Source organism: Tursiops truncatus, chromosome X, assembly GCF_011762595.2.
Source record: "Tursiops truncatus isolate mTurTru1 chromosome X, mTurTru1.mat.Y, whole genome shotgun sequence".
In the NCBI taxonomy this organism is placed as follows: domain Eukaryota; kingdom Metazoa; phylum Chordata; class Mammalia; order Artiodactyla; family Delphinidae; genus Tursiops; species Tursiops truncatus.
Genome location: NC_047055.1, coordinates 127,831,753 through 127,843,465, shown reverse-complemented (window position 1 = coordinate 127,843,465; position 11,713 = coordinate 127,831,753). Strand labels below are relative to the sequence as shown.

The window sequence follows — 11,713 nt, the reverse complement described above, 5'->3', positions numbered from 1 at the left end:
GAGGATCCATATGTTGATTCCAGATGTAGTAGTCATGTATGGCTGGGTAACAAAGGGCTCCAAACGTAGAGGCTATAAACAACAGATGTTTACCATCTCCCAGTTTCCCTAAGTCAGGCGTCCAGGCCCCGGGCTAATGGCGTCCTCTGCTCAAGGGTTCACCGGGCTGAAATCAAGGTGTCAGCCGGGGCTAGGGGTCTCACTGGGGGCTTGGGCTCTCTTCAAAGCTCAGTGCTTGTTGGAAGAATTTCAGTTTCTTGTGTTGGGGCATTAAGACTGTCATCTCCCAGAAGCCACCTGCCAATCCCTGCCAAGTGGTATTTTTCCACCAGGCAGTTTGCTCCCTCGAGGCAACCAGGCAGTTCCTCTGCTGTTTCAAAGCTCTCCGACGTCTTAGCCCTGACTCCGACACCTGATTAGGTCAGGCCCATCCAGAATAATCTCTCCTTCCATTAGCTTGAATCGGTGGATTATAGACTTAAATTACAACCACAGAATTCCTTCACCATTGCTATATAATCCTGGGAGCGATATCTCATCCTATTCCCAGGTCCCCGTCATGCCCAACGAGAGGGATTTATATACCCACGCATATATCACGCCAGGACAAAGGATTCGGGCTACAGGTAATTGGGAACTTTGTTTTTCTGTTTCTGGGGTACATCCCCTGGAGGAACATTTTGCTCAAAACTGTAAAAGGATTTTCCTTGAACATTTCCCAAATTATTACAATCATCTCTTAGTCTTGCCGCTCCGGAAGAAGTGAATACCTCATTTCTTAATTCACTTTGCAAATTGCTTGGTAGAACACAGCGGAAAAGCAGTTTCCAAATTTAACTGTTCTCCAGGGAAATAAGCAAGCCATCCACATGCAAGCAGCCTTTGGGAGAACGGCTTTCAAGGGAACACCAAACACCTTTACGTTCTCCAGAAGAAGAAGACAAAAGAAAGCAGAAAAGATACATACCCCAATGAGAAGCCTGCCTGTGTTCAAAGAGGGACCCCCCTACCTGGGGGACCCTGGAGCCTCCGTTTCCTCCTTGTCAGGTGGATGTCATGATTATATTTGACTATATGGGTAGCATTTAATTCGACTACATATCTCACCCATAGCAGACACCCAGCAAAAACCCAGGAGCCTCTTTTCAAAACTCCACCTGACATAGGGTGGAGTTACCCACTCTCGCCCCTTCTGAAGCAAATGCTTTGGCACTTTCCGTGTTGAAAAACAGAGGGTCTGTGCTCTTGTTCTCCGACCCTGGGTTGTTTATTTTTTAATAAACTTATTATTTTTATTTTTGGCTGTGTTGGGTCTTCGTTGCTGTGCACTGGCTCTAGGCGCACGGACTTCAGTAGTTGTAGCACGCGGGCTCAGTGATTGCGGCTCATGGGCTCTAGAGCGCAGGCTCAGTAGCTGTGGCGCAGGGCTTAGTTGCTCTGCCGCATGTGGGATCTTCCCAGGCCAGGACTCGAACCCGTTTCCCTTGCATTAGGCAGGCGGATTCTTAACCACTGCACCATCAGGGAAGCCCCCAACCCTGGATTTTCAATGTGGGGACTTGTGACATATTTGGGGCATCAGAATCACATGCCTTGTGCAGCGCCTGGCACAAAGTGGGAGCTTAATAAATTGTCATTTGTTAATTTATATCATAAAATTATATGTATATTATTATGCATAAAATATATGTAACATGTAGTTATGCAAAAGTTCATTACATATGAAATACGTTGCATATAACACCTAAAGCATATTATTACTTATTTACATTTAAATTTTAGATATTATTAGGCTTCACCTTAAAATGATAAAATACATAAAGTATATGTCAAGTAAGTAAAAATAATCGATATGTAATTTGTGTCATTTTCAGATATTAAAAATAAATATTATAGAAAAATAAATGTTAAAATGTAAAACATTCAAAATGTAAAAATACTATATGTTTACACTAACATTGTATTACATATGTAGATGTAATTACCTTATAATATAATAACGTTATGCAACGAATCAATTCCTATAGTAAATAAAATAATCAATATGTAATTAGGTAATAGTTTATAACGAAATTATATTACATATTATGTGCGATGCATAATTATAATAGAAATTTAGGCCCGAACACCTGGTCCCGGTCCTAAGGCAGGTGGCCTCACACTCCTGCCTCAAGTGTGGCCTCCGCCTGGACCTGAACACAGGTAGCGGCCTGGGGGCGGGGTGGGCTCGCGCATGAGCAGTGCAAAGCCCGGGGGGGGGGAGGGGAGGCCCCGGCCTGCACCACCCCGTCGTCTCCGGAAGTCCCGCCTCTGAGGGCGGGACCAGGGCCTGGAGGAGAAACAGGGAGCCGCCGCGCGGCCGCTTCCGCGGGCCCCGGCGCCGGAAGCGGATATGCGTCACAGGGGCGGGCGGCGGCGGCGGCGGCGGTGGCGGCGGGTCGCGTTGGGGTTGCCTCCGGTGGACGGTCGCGACGCCGGGCGGGGAGGCCGCGCCTGCCAGGGTCGTCGGGGGCCCGCGGAGAGCTGGGGCCAGGGCGGCGGCGGCCTGGGACGCAGGCGGAACCCCGCTCCGGTGAGCGCCGCCCGCAGCCGCCTCCGCCCGCGAGCCGGGCGGGGGTCTGGGAGCGGGGACCCAGTGGCCGTGGTATCAGAGGGCCGGGGTCTGCGGGGCTCTCGGGAACAGGGACCCAGGGGCGGAGGACCCAGAGGTCGGGAGTCTGCGGGCGGCCTGGGGGCGGGGGTCGTAGGCCTGGGGACCTGCAGTCTGGGAATCGAGGGCCTAGGTCTGTGAGGAGCCGGGGGAGGGGGACCTGGGGTGACGAGGTAGCAGGGGCCGAGGTCTGCGGGGATCTTGGGGCCGAGGACACTGGGGGCTGGGAGAAGAGCCAAAGGCGTCCGGGGAGACGGGGGTTCCCAGGAGGCCACTGGTACCGGGGAGGGGCGGTGCGGGGGGTGAGGGCAGGGCCGGTGACAGAGAGGGAAGGAGGCGGGGCCGGGAGCTGGGGGGGCCGGGAGCTGGGGGTTCCGAGGTTAATGGGGTTGGCGGGGGTTACAGGCAGCGGCCCGGGACAGGGAAGGCGGGAACTGAGGGGCGGGGGGGACAGTTAGAGGGGCTGGAGGTACTGGGCACCGCGTAGGGTTAGCTGGGGGTATCCGGGCAGCGAAGGGGCTGGGGGTCGCGCCCAGGATGCAGGAGAAGCCAAGCAACAGGGAAGCTGGGAGTACCAGGGCTCCCGGCAGGCAGGCGGGGGAGGGGGTAGGGTGTCCGGGGCTCTGGTTCGGGCCCTCCCTGCGGCCTTTGGGGTCCTGTGGAGCGGGGAGTCACAGGTCTCAAACCAGGCCAGAGCTCCTCTGCAGTGCCCCTGACCCTGCCACGTGGCTTTCCTCCAGCTGGGACGCCCGCACCCCTGGGGTTCCTCCTGGATCTGGGGCGGGAGCTCCGAGAGCTAGCGGGTGGGCGGGCAGACCGGCTGAGGCCGCCACCTGTAGGGCTTGGTGTCCGTGGGTCAGGCTTTCTGGAAGCAGGCACGTCTCTCAGCAGGTGGGAAGAGCTGGGGGAGGAGGGTAGGAGGGGCTCCCTCCCCTCCCCCGGTTTCCGAAAGGTCACTTTTTATGCTTTATCTGGGAACAGAGAGGGTGCCTCTGCCCACAGTGGGGAAGTTGAAGTCGATGGCCCTTGGCTGTTTTTTTCAGCCTGAAACTTCTTTCCTGTTTCTTCCGTGGAAACACAGGGCCACCTCCTCCACAGACCCTCCCAGATGCCTGTCCTGGGCCGTCCCTTCCCTCCCCCGTGAGGTGTGTGCACCCTCTGGTGGAGGTGGCGGGTGGAGCCGGCCTGCCCCGTGTTCGCTGAGGGCAGCGACCGACCCCGCCGAGCTGGGCTCCCACTGCCCTGGCCCCGGGAGAGCTGCCTCTGGGTACTGGGGGCAGGTCAGCGCTGCTGGAGGAGTCGGGCTGCCAGCTGTGCCTAAACGTTTTGTCGGCCCGTTTTCTCCCCTGCTTTAGTGTAATCTCATTAAAAGCACCAACGTCTCGGGCGAGGGCCTTTCCCTCTGTAGAGGCCCGTGTGCCTGACGTACAGAGAGCGAGCAGACTTGCCTCCCTGCTCCGGGCCCGCGGCACCGGCCAGCCTGGGACACCTCGGCCCGGTGCCCGGCCCTGACCCGTCGTGCACGCGTGTTTTTCAGGCCCGAGGTCCCGGCTATGGCTGCGGCTACCATCGTGCACGACACGTCCGAGGCGGTGGAGCTGTGCCCTCCCTACGGCCTGTACCTGAAGCCCATCACGAAAATGACCATCAGCGTGGCGCTCCCGCAGCTGAAGCAGCCGGGCAAGTCCATCTCCAACTGGGAGGTGATGGAGCGCCTGAAGGGCATGGTGCGCGACCACCAGTTCTCCGCGCTGCGCATCTCCAAGAGCACCATGGACTTTATCCGCTTCGAGGGCGAGGTGGAGAACAAGAGCCTGGTCAGGGCCTTCCTGGCCTGCCTGGACGGCAAGACCATCAAGCTCAGCGGCTTCTCCGACATCCTCAAGGTGCGCGCCGCCGAGTTCAAGATCGACTTCCCCACCCGCCACGACTGGGACTCCTTCTTCCGGGACGCCAAGGACATGAACGAGACGCTGCCGGGCGAGCGGCCCGACACCATCCACCTGGAGGGGCTGCCCTGCAAGTGGTTCGCCCTGAAGGAGTCGGGCTCCGAGAAGCCCAGCGAGGAGGTGCTGGTCCGGGTGTTTGAGCGCTTCGGGGAGATCCGCAACGTGGACATCCCCATGCTGGACCCGTACCGCGAGGAGATGACGGGCCGCAACTTCCACACCTTCAGCTTCGGGGGCCACCTGAACTTCGAGGCCTACGTGCAGTACCGCGAGTACGCGGGCTTCATCCAGGCCATGAGCGCCCTGCGCGGCATGAAGCTCATGTACAAGGGCGAGGACGGCAAGGCCGTGGCCTGCAACATCAAGGTGAGGGAGGGGCCCCTGCAGCGCGGGCAGGGCCCCGTGGAGAAGGTCCCCGCGGCAGGCCGCGACCTGCAGGACGGCAGCCGCGGGCAGGGGAGCAGGCGGCCCCGTGCTTCTCTCACAGAGCCTGCGTCTTCAGGGCGCGCGAGGGAGCCGAACGTCCTCCCGTGGCTGCCAGGGTGACGGTCGCCCTGGGAGGAGCTCCAGCCGGGCCCCCAAACGTCCCTTGAAACGAGGCGACGGTTCTTTTACGGCCGCGCACTGTGCCCCGTGCCGCCTGGGCGGGGGAGGCGCGGTAGCCGGCCTCGGGGCCCCGGGGCCCTGTGGCAGGAGGGGAGAGGGGCGCGTTTCCCGCCGGTACCGGGGCAGGGCGTCGGGCCTCCGGGTACGCTCGTGCTCCCGGCGCTGTCCCTGTGGTTCGTGGTCCCCTTCCCCTCTCGGGAGAAGTGGGGTCCTGAGCGCTGACCGTGAGGCTCGGGGCCCGTGGCCACGCAGGGGAGGGCGTCCCGGGAGCCCCTTCCCTGCGCTGAGTCTGGGGGAGCCGGCCTCGCGCGGGCGGGGCTGTCGCCCTCAGGGAGGCTCTCCGGTCGCCGGACCCGCCCCAACCTGCCCCGTTCTCCCTCTGAAGGTTTCTTTCGATTCGACCAAACACTTGAGCGACGCCTCCATCAAGAAACGGCAGCTCGAGCGGCAGAAGCTTCAGGAGCTGGAGCAGCAGCGGGAGGAGCAGAAGCGCCGGGAGAAGGAGGCGGAGGAGAGGCAGAGGGCCGAGGAGAGGTGCGTGCGGCCCGGGCCGCTCGGGGCTCCCGCCTGGGCCCCGTGTGCGCATGTGCGGGCGGCGGCGGCGGCGGCGGCGGTGGCGGCGGCGGGGCCAAGCCCCCTACCCGCGTGGCCCTGCCCAGTGCCCTGGACGGGCCTTCCCCCTCCGAGCCTCCCTGAGTGCCATGCGCGGGTCCTGCTGACACAGGCACGGAGTCTTGGCTGTTTTGCAGGTTTTTGCGTTCAGGCTGAAGCTGCTTTTAAGTGAAGTAGAGAACTGATGACGTTGGCGGGTTTTTGCAAAAACGCCTCATTTAGGTCTGTAAAGTAACTGAGGTTCACGTGTCTAACGGCAAACTCGGGGGACGACCTTTCCCCCTTTTATCTTTTGCTTTGTGAGTTATAAGAGCAACCTGACTAACGATACTACCTGGATTTTAGAAAACAAGGAAAGATTCTTCTTGGTCCATCACGGCTGCTGTGCGCTTGGTGTTTCTTTCCAGCGTGTGTGTGTGTGTGTGTGTGTGTGTGTGTGTGTGTTACAGTCAAAGTGTCGTGTGTTTTGCAGAGTGTTGTTCAGTCTTAGGTGTGCGTGATCTGGGCAGTTCATTGTTCACCAGTCTGTTTATCTGTTGCCTGAATTGACTTACCTCTTGCCCTGGCTGTCGGGTTCCTGTTTTGTTTTCCCTTCTTCACCAACAGCACTAACACAGATGCGGAGATATCTCGGCGGGTAGCAGTTCCTTTGTCTGCACCGGAACCCAGTTCCAGGGTAGTGTGTCCAGACCATGCCGCTGTTCTCTGCTCAGCCCCACGTGGCTCCCGCGGGGAGGCGGGGATGCCTGGGCTGCAGACAAGGGTGTGGCCGTTGGTCGGGGGCCAGGAGCCCCGGAGTAAGGCCGTGGGTGCAGAGAGAGGAACGGGCGTCCGGGGAGTGTAGGCTGTGCTCGCTGCGTGGCTGCCCTCAGGAGGCGGCCCTTGGCGGGGACGGTTGGGATCGTGCAGTGAACCGGGCCGCAGCGTCAGCACGGCCCCCTCAGGCAGAACCGGGAAGCGCAAGTGGTGTGCGGACCACCCACCCGCCCTTGTCCCAAACGGGCCTTGTCCTCCCTCTTCGAGGTGGGCCGTGACCACAAGCCCCCGAGCTGGGGGGTGTAGAAGTTCCCCACGGCCTTCCTAAAGCAGCTCTGAGGTCTCGTTAAAGGCAATTTGCTTGACCTTATGGCAGGAAAAGCGGGTGGGGAAACGGGACTGAGAGTGGCCTTGGAGGACACAGAGCAGGACACGTCCTGGTGAGGACCCGGCCTCGCAGCCCCAGGGCGGCGCCTCGGCTGTGGCCACGGAGCGTGGCAGGGCTGGCCTGGCACGAGCGGTGGGCCTGGGAGGCGCCCAGGGTGAGCAGTGGTGGCCAGGGCTGTGGGGCGGAGCCTCGGCGTCTGTGCCGCATCACGGGCGCGCGTCTCTGGGTCCTTCGGTGTTCATAGGAACAGAGTGCAACTGCCCAGTAGCGGTCGCGTTCCTGGTCGTGGCACGCCGTGGGCCATGAGCTCCACAGTTGAGAGCTGTGGGCACTTGAGGCCCGTGAGGCAGCTAGGACCCGCAGCTCTTGACGGACACCTGCTGCGGGAGGCCTTCAGGTGTGTGTGGCCTCCTGGACGCCGGCACCCTCGAGCTGTCCTGCTTCCCCGCGTTAGCTCGGCCTCGGTGCCCAGCCCGCCCCCTCCTCTGCGTCCGGATGAGCTTGGGTCCTCCCGCCGCCTCCTCCGGGCCTGGCACCCTGGGAGTGATGTCGGCTCTCCTGCAGACAGTCCGCCTTCTGGCCTCAGGGGTCTCCTCTGTGTCTGGTCCTTCCCGCAGCGACCTCGCCTCTCTGCTGTGCCGGCCCCACCGGCAACTCAGCGAACAAAAGCTCGCAGGAGATGCGGGTGTGCCGGGTGGACACATCCGTTGGTCTTCAGACCTTCCCTGGGGGTCTGGAGCCATCCTGCTTTCGGTGGCATCCTCATTTCCGAACGAGGAAGGATGTTGTTAGGGTCTAGGCTGGCGGGTGTGGTGCGGGGGTGTTTATGGAACAGTCGCTGTCTCCAGGGAGTGTGTACGCAGTGATCTCGCAGGGTTTCCCCAGGCAGTGCGTCCTCTCGGGACCCCTTGATCGGGGTACACCCCAAGGCAGACCGGGTCGGGTTTGCGTCCCCGTGCCTTTGTCGTTTCCACTACTTCCTATGAAAGGCCATGCGGTACAGTCTCTCGTGTTTGGTCTTGCCCTTAGCTCGCTGCTTCCGGAACCTTCCTGCGGCTGTGTACGTTGCCGATTCCCTCCCGCTCAGGGCCCGCGGGTTCCCAGGGTGTGAAAGCCCGGGCCGGGTGTCTCTGCTGCCGCTGGGGCTGGGGACGGTGCAGCACGCTGGCTCTAAGTTCAGGGTGCGTGCGGCCAGCGGAGGGGCCTCGTCGCTCTGCGTCGCAGCCCTTTCCCCGTCCGTCCGTCGTCGCCCCTCCGCCATCCGGGTGCCTCTTGTTCAAAACTCAGCGGCCGCTGCGTCCTCCCTGGCCATCCATCCCTTTCTTCACGATTCCGGGCTGGGGTCGCACTCAGCGAGACTCTCCCGCGGATGACGCCGGAAAGTCGCAGCCCCTGAGCGCCGCGCTCCTCGGGGTCCCCGGATGCGACTGAGGTTTCTCCGGGGAGGAAGCGCCGCGATGCCGAGCCCCGCGGCCGCCACCCGGGTGCCCTGTGGATGGCGCTCCCTCGCGCATGCGGCCCGCGGCCTCACGGAGCCCGTGTCTCGCTCGCGCAGGAAGCAGAAGGAGCTGGAGGAGCAGGAGCGCGAGAGGCGGCGGGAGGAGAAGCTGCGCAGGCGCGCGCAGAGGCAGCGGGAGCGCGAGCTGCGGCGCGGCCAGCGGAAGCTGGAGAGGCTGCAGGCGGAGGAGCAGCGGAAGCTGCAGGAGAAGATCCGGCTGGAGGAGCGCAAGCTGCTGCTGGCGCAGCGCAACCTGCAGTCCATCCGGCTCATCGCCGAGCTGCTGAGCCGCGCCAAGGTACCACCTGCCGCGCCTGCGGGACACGGCGCCCGGCCCGCGGGTGGGGCTCGTTGCGCGGGACGACGCTTCTGGCGTCCCCGGGTCGGCGCTCCACATCCGCGCCCTGTGCTGAGGGAGCCTGCGGAGCTGTGGGTCGGCCTCCCCACGTCCAGGCCTCGCAAGGGCCGGCCTGACGGGGGGGGGGGGGGGGGGGTTAGGTGGCGGGAAGTGGGGGTGGGCAGAGCCCGCCAAGGGTCGCCCGCCCACCCCCGGGGCTCACTGGGGCCGCGCTGCTCAGGCCCCGTCAGGTCAGCCGCCCTGGGCCGGGGCCTGCCAGGGGTCGGGGCGGAGGCCGGAAGATGCGCGGTCCTCGCCGTGGCCCCGGGAAGCCAGGCGCCTGGAGCCGGGCCGCGCCCCCTCGGTCCGCAGCTGCAGAGCTGACAGGTCTCAGCTGCGCTGTGCGGACGGCCCTCCCGGTTCCCGCACCTGCTTCTCCTGGAGGCCAGGCCGGTAACTGCCGCGAGCCGGGCCGGGGGCGTGGACGGACCTTGCTGGGCGCGCCTGGTGCTCAGGCGGGCCGCGGAGTCAGGCGCGGGGCGACCCTAACCTGTTGTCTGGTTACAGTTGTGATCAGTCCGCGGGAAGGAGCGTGGCGGGCGCGCTGAGACCTGTGGCAGCGTGTTCTTGTTTCATGGTGAATATTGAAGACCCTGAGCAGGCCCGGCCCCGCGCCTCCGCGCCGTAATCTCAGTTCCCCGTGGCCGGCGACCTTCGCACCGACAGCAGGCGCAGAAGGCCCGCCCCGGGGCTGCGGCGAGGAGCTTTGCCAGGGCTTTCCTCCGCCGGCTGGGCAGGACGCCCGGGCGCGGGCAGGTGCGGCGGGCCGGGCTCCAGCCGGCCGGCCGCCCGCCCGCCCACCCGCCGGGTCCCCCAGGCCGGTGTCTGCAGAGCCGCGCGCCGCGGAGCGTCCGTGCGGGTTCAGAGCCCAGCTCAGGCGCGGCCCCCTCTGTCCCGCAGGCCGTGAAGCTGCGGCAGCAGGAGCAGCGGGAGGAGACGCTGCGGCTGCAGCAGCAGGAGGAGCGCCGGCGGCTGCAGGAGGCGGAGCTGCGGCGAGTGGAGGAGGAGAAGGAGCGCGCGCTGGGCCTGCAGCGCCGGGAGCGCGAGCTGCGCGAGCGTCTGCTCAGCATCCTGCTCAGCAAGAAGGCGGACGGCGCCCGCGCGCCCGCGGGTCTGGGCGCCGCGCACGCGCACCTGCTGCAGCCGGTGCTGGACATCCTGCACACCGTGTCGGCCGGCTGCTCGGGCGCCGCCCCGCCCACGCCCACGCCCGGCGCCCAGCGCGAGGACCCGCCCCGGCCGCCGGCCGCGGGTCCCACCCAGAACATGAATGGCGGTGCCGCGGACGAGGCCCCGAGCAAGGAGGGGCAGGATCCTCGCCGTGTCGCCCCCGACGACGGCCCTTCCGAGAAGAGGTGCCCCGGCGTCCTCGCCTGCATCCCCGACAACAACCAGCAGCCCAAGGCCGCGCCCGCCGCCTGCGAGCAGAGCGCGCCCAGGAAGGACGCGCGCTCCGAGCAAGACAAGTGCAACCGTGAGCCCAGCGGGGGCCGCGGCCGGGCCAGCGGGGACCGGGGCAGCGATGACGGGCCCAAGCGGGAGCGCAGCCGGCCGCGGCGGGCGGGCAGCCGGGAGGACGTGAGGCTGCCCAAGGAGCGAAGGTCGCACAGGAAGCGCTCGCACCAGGACGGGAGCCCCCGCCGGCGCAGCGCCAGCCCCGAGCGCGAGCACGAGCACGAGCACGAGCGGTCGCGGAGGTCCCACAGCAGAGACCGGCATGGCCGGCGGGAGAGGAGCCGGGACCGGGACCGCAGGGGCAGCTCGGGCAGGAAGCGCAGCCGCCACCGACGCAGCGAGAGGTCGCGCTCGGGCTCCCCCAGCCGGCACCGCAGCACCTGGAACAGGTAATGCACGGAGGGCCCAGGCAGCAGCCGTCCCGGAGGACCAGGACGGGGGGAGGGGGGGGCGCACGTCCTGCTGCTGCTCGCTGCCCCCCACGCCACCCCGCCACCCCCCCCAGCACACCCAGGGAGCTCCCTGGTGAGGAAGGCACCGCCTCCTCTCCCTCGTGGCCGTGGGTCTAGTTCAGAGGCATCGTCCCCGGTGACGAGCTTTCGTTTCCCTTAAAACTGTTGATCCAATAGCTTTAACGTCAGCAGTCCTCTCTGAATCAGGAGGAACACGTAGGCCGCCAGCCGTGAGAATTGCAGACCACCCCACCCTGGGCACACAGGCTGGCAGCGCCGAATCCCTGCACCTGCTCGGAGACGCCTCTCATAGTCACTTCACGGGAGCTGCCTGTCGCGTCACGGGGATGGACTGTCCGGTGTGGCGGCCACAGCCCCATGGGGCATGGAAAAGAGGAAGCCTCGCCCTGCGGGTGTTTTTTTGTTTTTTGGTTTCTTCCCTCTTTTGTAAGTTTAACAGACTGGGAACAAAGTTTGGGTGGGATGCCAAAGGAAAACGGCTCTGGTGCATTTAAGTCATCGGCGGGGAAGCTGTACGTTCTGCAACGCGGAAACTCAGACGTGCCGTCTTTTTAGGTGTGGGCAGGTGCGGAAGTGGTACGGAGGGTCCCAGAAGCTCACTTTTCTACAAATTCAAGTAATTCAGCGTAAAAAAAAAAGGTTGATTAAAATTAGTTTTGGTTCCTAGTCAAGGTTAGCCTGTGTGGTTTTTTTAAGAAACCGTTTTGCTAAATTATTTTTACTTGGAGCGTTTCAGATTTAATGCTGCAAACATGTTAAATTTTATAATCGTTGGCTTCTCTGAGTGAAGCTCAGAAATACTTAAAAATAGCTGTTATCGTCCGCCTTAGGAGAGATGGTGTTTATTCCAGTTTGCATTTTTATGGTGAAATAAAATCCTTTTCCAATGAACTAATGTTTCCCATACTTAATGTGTGTTCGCGTTTTTA

The 11,713-nt window shown here is 62.8% G+C and overlaps 1 protein-coding gene across 3 annotated transcripts; it reads left to right on the top strand.

The window, feature by feature from the left end:
* The first annotated feature begins 2,401 nt into the window (after window positions 1-2,401).
* On the top strand, window positions 2,402-11,675 carry LOC117310247 (A-kinase anchor protein 17A-like). Of its 3 annotated transcripts, none has more exons than XM_073799301.1 (6): window positions 2,403-2,572; window positions 4,188-4,965; window positions 5,591-5,739; window positions 8,517-8,757; window positions 9,757-10,700; window positions 10,971-11,675. In XM_073799301.1, exons 2-6 carry the CDS (start codon window positions 4,204-4,206, stop codon window positions 10,981-10,983), a joined length of 2,109 nt encoding a protein of 702 aa, XP_073655402.1. In that variant the 5' UTR covers window positions 2,403-2,572; window positions 4,188-4,203; the 3' UTR covers window positions 10,984-11,675. The 3 variants fall into 3 exon arrangements, with proteins under 3 accessions (XP_033705246.1, XP_073655402.1, XP_073655401.1); XM_073799300.1 differs by having other exon boundaries at window positions 10,941-11,675; XM_033849355.2 differs by lacking the exon at window positions 10,971-11,675 and having other exon boundaries at window positions 2,402-2,572; window positions 9,757-10,704.
* The last annotated feature ends 38 nt before the right edge of the window (window positions 11,676-11,713 follow it).